The following is a 6000-nucleotide window of genomic DNA, read 5'->3' as shown; positions in this document are numbered from 1 at the left end:
GCGGCGTTCCGGGGCCGGGCCGGCCTGAAGGGGGCGGGAAGCGCGGGAGCGCTGAGGGGAAGGCGCCGATGGATGCCCAGGCGCTGGCCCGCCAGCAGGATAAAGCACACGCATAAAACACGTGTGGCCTTTCGACTGTCTGAAGGCGAGTCTGTTCCCCAGTGCTTGGCGCCTAGCTAAATCTAATTTTATTTCCGTTTTTGCTGTAGCTCCGGTTGGGTCCTCCCTCACCGGCGCCAGGGCAGGGACGCCGGGGAAGCCCCGAGGGCGTTTTGGTGGCGTTTTCTGCCCGGGTCGCCTAGCGAGAAGGTCGAATCCCGCCTGTGACCTTCCCCGTTTCCCCGTCTAAACCATTAATTAATAAAAACTCCTTGGTTGGTCAACCTGCCCCTGCTCCCACACTGAAAGTGTTCCTTGTTGATTTTGCTGCAGTCTTCCTTTGACAATATAATACAGCCTTAAACAGAGTTTTCATAGCCCTTGTCTGAAAAAAAGTGCTGAATGTAAGCAGAAAATGCTAAATTATCCAATTTAAGAAAAATGCTCATCTTTGTTTAAATATGTTTTGTGGCATGGAATTTAAAATCGTAATATCCCTGGTCTGTCAGGCAGTGACAGAACCTCCCAAGAAAAAATGGGTAGAAAAACCTACATGGTATCTAATATGGCAACAGCTCTTCATAAAAAGTATTTCAGCATCTCTTCAAAGACTTAATGACAAAGAACAACTTACTTTCCCTTAGCTAATTGCCTTTAAATCCTATTAAACAGCATTCATTACAAGACTGGCATGAACAGCACAAGGCTGAACAGAATTGCCAGAATTCAAACATCTCGCCTTTAGCAGGAAGAAACAGCCAGCTGCCTCAGACCTTTCACTTATCAAACACCTCCAAAACTATCCGTGCTCATTTGTTCTTTCCTCATTAAACCATCAACCTGGCAGCTACCTACACAAAACAGTCAAGAGTCAAAATCCATGGAAGCTGATAGCCAGACTCTCACTGACTGCACCAGGCTTTGGACCGGACCCACCTTTTCCCCAGAACATGGGGTCTATCTCTTATTTTAATCATTTTAGTGGGTTGCTTGCCTGCATACTTAAGTGCAAGATGAGCACAACCTGATTTAGTTGCAGATGTCCTGCTCATTGCAGGGAGGTTGGACTAGATGACCTTTAAAGGTCCCTTCCAACCCAGTCTATGATTCTACTCTGTGAGGACTGTAATGCCTGTTCCCATGAGTGTAGACTAATTGGCAATAGCATGTGACTCACTCACAGCTCTACCATGACTGGATGTCACAGTACTATTAAACTTTTCGGACTAGAGGCCAGGGGAAGTTGGATGGCTTTCCTTATCACCTTCATTTTCCCCACCAGGTACACACAGAATCAAGCTGTGCTGTCACTACATTTCCTGCTGCTTGTTGAAAACTCACTGATGCCATGCTGAAGAATAGCTGTTCAGTCGTTTTTATTGCTCTTCAAGACACTTCAGTTGGTGTGCACATGAGATTGCTGTACAAAGAAGTAATCCAGTGTCCGTCGGGTCTGGCAGTTGAATACAGGAGGGTATTCCCCACATTTGGAGGGTTTTGTTGCCTTAAAGAACACCGCAGAGCCGCCTCTCTGAAGAGGGTCAGTCCCCTTCAGCCAAAGTCCACAGTAGCACAGCTAGTCCTTGTCCTGGCTGAGGGCGAAGGATATTGTTTGTTTCTGCTAGAAGTTTGTTTCTGCCCTTTTACAAGGGTTTAAATATACTTACTTATTTCAATACTAATTTTCTTACTCAAAAACATCTCAAAGTAAGGCAATAAATTGAGGCACACCTGAATAGCTAGGTCCTGGAAAGAACCAACACATACACTTGCTTCTTTCCCAGCACCAAGCATACTTTGGGGAACAAAACAAAGTTGATTGATTTTGGTTCCAAAACCACTCCACAAGTGAACTGCAGGCAGGCCACCAGCAGTATTTTGTTATTACAAAATGCCAAACAAGGAACATGGCCATAACTGCACAAAGCTCATTTTTTGTTGCAGCACTGACCACTTTCGGCAGTGGTCAGGGGAGCCCATTTTGCTTTGTGTTGCCTGAGATAATGAGCACTCCCACACAGCTCCTGCTCCCTCAGCTGAGATGTGGCTCCAAGAGAAAACGTAGCTGCTCTAGGGAGATCCCAAGTACTTGTCTGATCATGCTTTCAGAGGAAAGATCACCCAGACAGTATTATTTATTTCTAGACATATTAACATGATTCAGCCTGCGTTGACATTTCTGGAGATGCCTGTGCCCTTTGTAATAATTCAAGACCATGTTTTTGCTTTTTGTTTTTTAAACCAATGCAATGTTCATTTATTTTTGTACTTACAAAAAGAGCCACCCCATTGTACCATTTTATCCCCCCCCCCCCAAAATGCCTTTTACAAACATTTAAAAATTAAAAACCAGATGATGACATGTTAATTTGGTAGAATTATTTTGAAACATAGCTTTTGTAATTAAATTTCCTACAAGATGACTTTGTAGAGACAGCCTGATTATCGGCCAAATAAAATTCCATATTACAAGTTAGCAAATTCTAGTACAAAAATAGTCCATGTGTTAGAACAGCCTCTTATTATTATTATATTCACAGGAAAGAGTCTATTGGCTGCATAATACCTTAATATTTATGAAATTTCTTTTTACGTGGCTCATTCATCTAATTTAATATAGTGTTGAGCCTCAATAAATCCTCAGGCAAAAAACCCTAAACAGGGTTAAATATGCTGTTCAGTGTACTCTGAAGTACTGTGCTTTTCACAGGACATCCAAGAAACCCCACAAACAGTTCTCAGCTAGTTTTGATATTAAAATGAGATCCAGATCCAAAAGGACCCCCCTGAAGTACATATCCATGACTTTCCATAGAAACAGAGGCAACAGCTTCGATGGTTAAGTTTCACTTGGGAAACGGTCTAAGCTCATCCACCCATCATTTTCACAAATCCACTTGTGAGCTTCTTTAAAAACTAAAGCAGGTCACTCCCAAAGCATCTGGGACCCTTACGGCACTGCTCTCTTCAGGAGTGTCCCTACTGACCAGGCTCTCGCTCCTCTTCTGTCTCTGGTTAATGCTGTTCAGCAGTTTCTCTCGGACCAGGCCCCACAGGGAAAATCTGGGGGAAATGCTACTTGTCTCTCAAGATGTCTAGCTGCTCTTGATATTCTGTGAAAAGCCTCTGGAAGCGGAGGTTCTGTCCAATGACAGGAAGAAGCTCTTTCAATAGTTCTCTCTTTCGTAAACCCTGCACAAAAACCACAAAAGCATCCTCAGAATGTATTACTTGATATCATGAATATATTTGATAGAGCTCTTTAAGATTCACGCCTTTTTTCCTGCCTGGAGAGGGCTGTGTATTTTATGTTCTTACTCCGCTTACATGATTCCCAGAATAAAAACTGTCTTTACATTTATGTACACTCATGAAGCTGGTGCAGCCCCTGCAGTTACAGACTCCAGGCATACTCTGAGAAGGGGAGACATTTCATTGGCATGTCACTACTTCAAAGTTGCTGTCTGAAGAATGTGGAGAACTGAACATGCAACTCTGCTCCATCTGCATGATACTCAAGACAGCACCAGAGCTGAGACTGTGGCACTAAGCATTTGTCTACAGTTTCACATGAAATAAATAGAAGTGTCATGGGAGGAAGCCTGCTTATGAGATTAGAGCAGAGTATGGAAAGGGTTCCAGGGTCAGCAAAAAACATTTGTGATTGCTTTTTTGCCACTAAGTTTAATCATATTTTAAGTTCTATTGTCTATCCATGCTATGTAATTTTCATGGGAAACTCTTCCTTGTTCGTTATTAAACTATTATCAGGACTTACCATAACTGTTGATTCCCACTGACTTCCAGCTGAGTAATGGACTGGACCCAGTAAATCCTTGCATAATTCTCGCAAACGATATTCAAACCCTGAATATTATCAGAAAATAAAATCACATTCATAAGCGTTTCACTAATATAACCACTCCACAATGTAACTGAGAACATTCAGGAAAGAGTTACAAGTATCTAGAATAAAATAAAGCCAAACCCATTGATATCTGAAAAAGTATATTATTCTTCTAGCAGCAAATCTTTGGAAAGATAAGGTGATTTGTAAAGCATTCATTTTAAACTTCTGAAGGGTTTTATTCTAAGTTCTCAAAACCAAAAACACTACTGAAGATGATCTATAATAGGGAGAAAAACTGAAGTAGTTATTCCAGTTTGTTTTAAGAGCTGCCCTGATCACAACCTCACTCCCCCCTCCCACATAAATATACCAGCTTTAAAAAAAAAAACAAACCAAAAAACCCACTGGAAAACTGACAGACTTCAACAGCCAGAGAACTAATACAAAAGAGATATCACAAGAGTCAGAAAGCCACAAGATGAAAACCAGTGAAGGGGAAAAGTTGTTACGTTGCATTTAATGGCAATATATGAATTTGGAAAAATGAAGTCAGTAGCAAAACAAAATAAACAAACAAACCAGACATCCTTCTGAAACATTAAAATATTACTAAACCAGAAGAGATCTCTCAAACCCTTAGCAAAAGAGCTTATAACAAAATTAAAATTGATCCAATTAATAGGCACAAGAGTTAAAAAGGAAAGAAGTAAAAGAAAACCTTTAATAAAACCACACACAGCTTCCAGGCCAGCTTTATTCACCTAAAAAATCAGAGGGGGGAATTCCCTTGCAAAGTAACAAAGTCATCTGTTCAAGAGTAACTTGCCAATCAAGGTATAATAGGTGGAATATTTTATTGGATTAGAATTCATTAAATGTTGAAACCATCATAGGAATAAAGGATCAATAATAGGATGTGCAATTTTCAAAATTTAGCAGACCTGGAAAACTAGTGAAACAGTAATACATGTATGGCAAAGCAGAATTTGCAGTGACATCCAGTGTATACACACACGCAAGGCAGTGACATTTGTGCAGTGCAAGATGAACGCTGCACACACAACAGAGAAGTTCTCAATTAGTGAAGACTTTTAAAAGTATAACTATCTCTAGCATATGACCCAAGATGAACATTTTAATTTCTACTGGGGAAGGACAGAGAGAATTATATGCAGTTCATCAAGCTCTCTTGTTAAATAAGGTAGGGGTCAAAAGGCAAGAATTAATGAGCTCAATTTTAATTCTGCCAACACCTATTAGGTGGCCTAACATGAACCATTTTGCTTCCCTCTGCGTAAAATGATTATGCATGGTGAGGAATAAAGCTGAATTAATACAATGTGAACACTAAATTTGTTATGCAGACAAGCAGAGATACAACAGAGATCTTTAGAATCCAAGAAGCATGAAGTCAGTTGGTTAACCTTATTTAACATAATAGCATAGAGATATAGTGTTTTCAAATATAAAATAAGACACAAGCAACCTTTCTTGTGGATTTCTTTCCCCACAGAATTTAACCTGTGGAGCTCACCAGTACAGGCTGCTGAAATTTTAGAATGTAAAAACGTATAAAGTTTAACACAAGCAAATTCTCTGCAGTTTTATGTGCTCTGGTAGAAAGTGTCAGAGACTGAGCGACTTCCATTTCACATCAGGCAGTGATTGTCACAGTTGGCTGAGGCATGTTACATATTTTACAAGGTGTTGCTGGTTCCTCTGAAACATCTGTAGTTGCTGCCAGATAATACATACAAAATGCCTGACAGGCTACTGGACTTTTTTTACAATGCAATTCCTACTATTGAAGTCCACAGATGACACTGTCTCTCCAGACCATGAGCTGTTCGCAGCCTGTGTGTCAAAATAGGATTCCTCAGTACTGAGCACTATAGGAAGCAAATGCGCTTCAGCAGTTTGTTTTGGTTTTAAGTAAACACCAAGTCCAGAAGCCAAGTGCTAAAAGGAGAACATTAAGTGCAATCATACATAGGCATGATGTGAATAGAGCGTTTCTTTAAAATCCATCAGAGCTGCAGACAAGTAACACA

The 6000-nt window shown here is 40.6% G+C and overlaps 1 protein-coding gene across 1 annotated transcript in view; it reads right to left on the bottom strand.

The window, feature by feature from the left end:
* Positions 1–2324: 2324 nt before the first annotated feature.
* Positions 2325–6000, bottom strand: part of LOC103894904 (protein HIRA) — a 32367-nt gene continuing 28691 nt past the window's right edge. Inside the window, exons 24-25 of the mRNA XM_009274381.2 lie at positions 3878–3966; positions 2325–3291 (exon numbers count right to left, since the gene is read on the bottom strand). Coding sequence (XP_009272656.1) covers positions 3175–3291; positions 3878–3966 — 206 coding nt within the window. The 3' untranslated portion in view covers positions 2325–3174. The remainder of the gene's footprint in view (positions 3292–3877; positions 3967–6000) is intronic.

Source organism: Aptenodytes forsteri, unplaced genomic scaffold, assembly GCF_000699145.1.
Source record: "Aptenodytes forsteri isolate BGI_AS27 unplaced genomic scaffold, ASM69914v1 Scaffold79, whole genome shotgun sequence".
Taxonomy (NCBI): Eukaryota; Metazoa; Chordata; class Aves; order Sphenisciformes; family Spheniscidae; genus Aptenodytes; species Aptenodytes forsteri.
The sequence above is the reverse complement of the archived record's forward strand: the minus strand, read 5'-3'. Positions and strand labels throughout refer to the sequence as shown.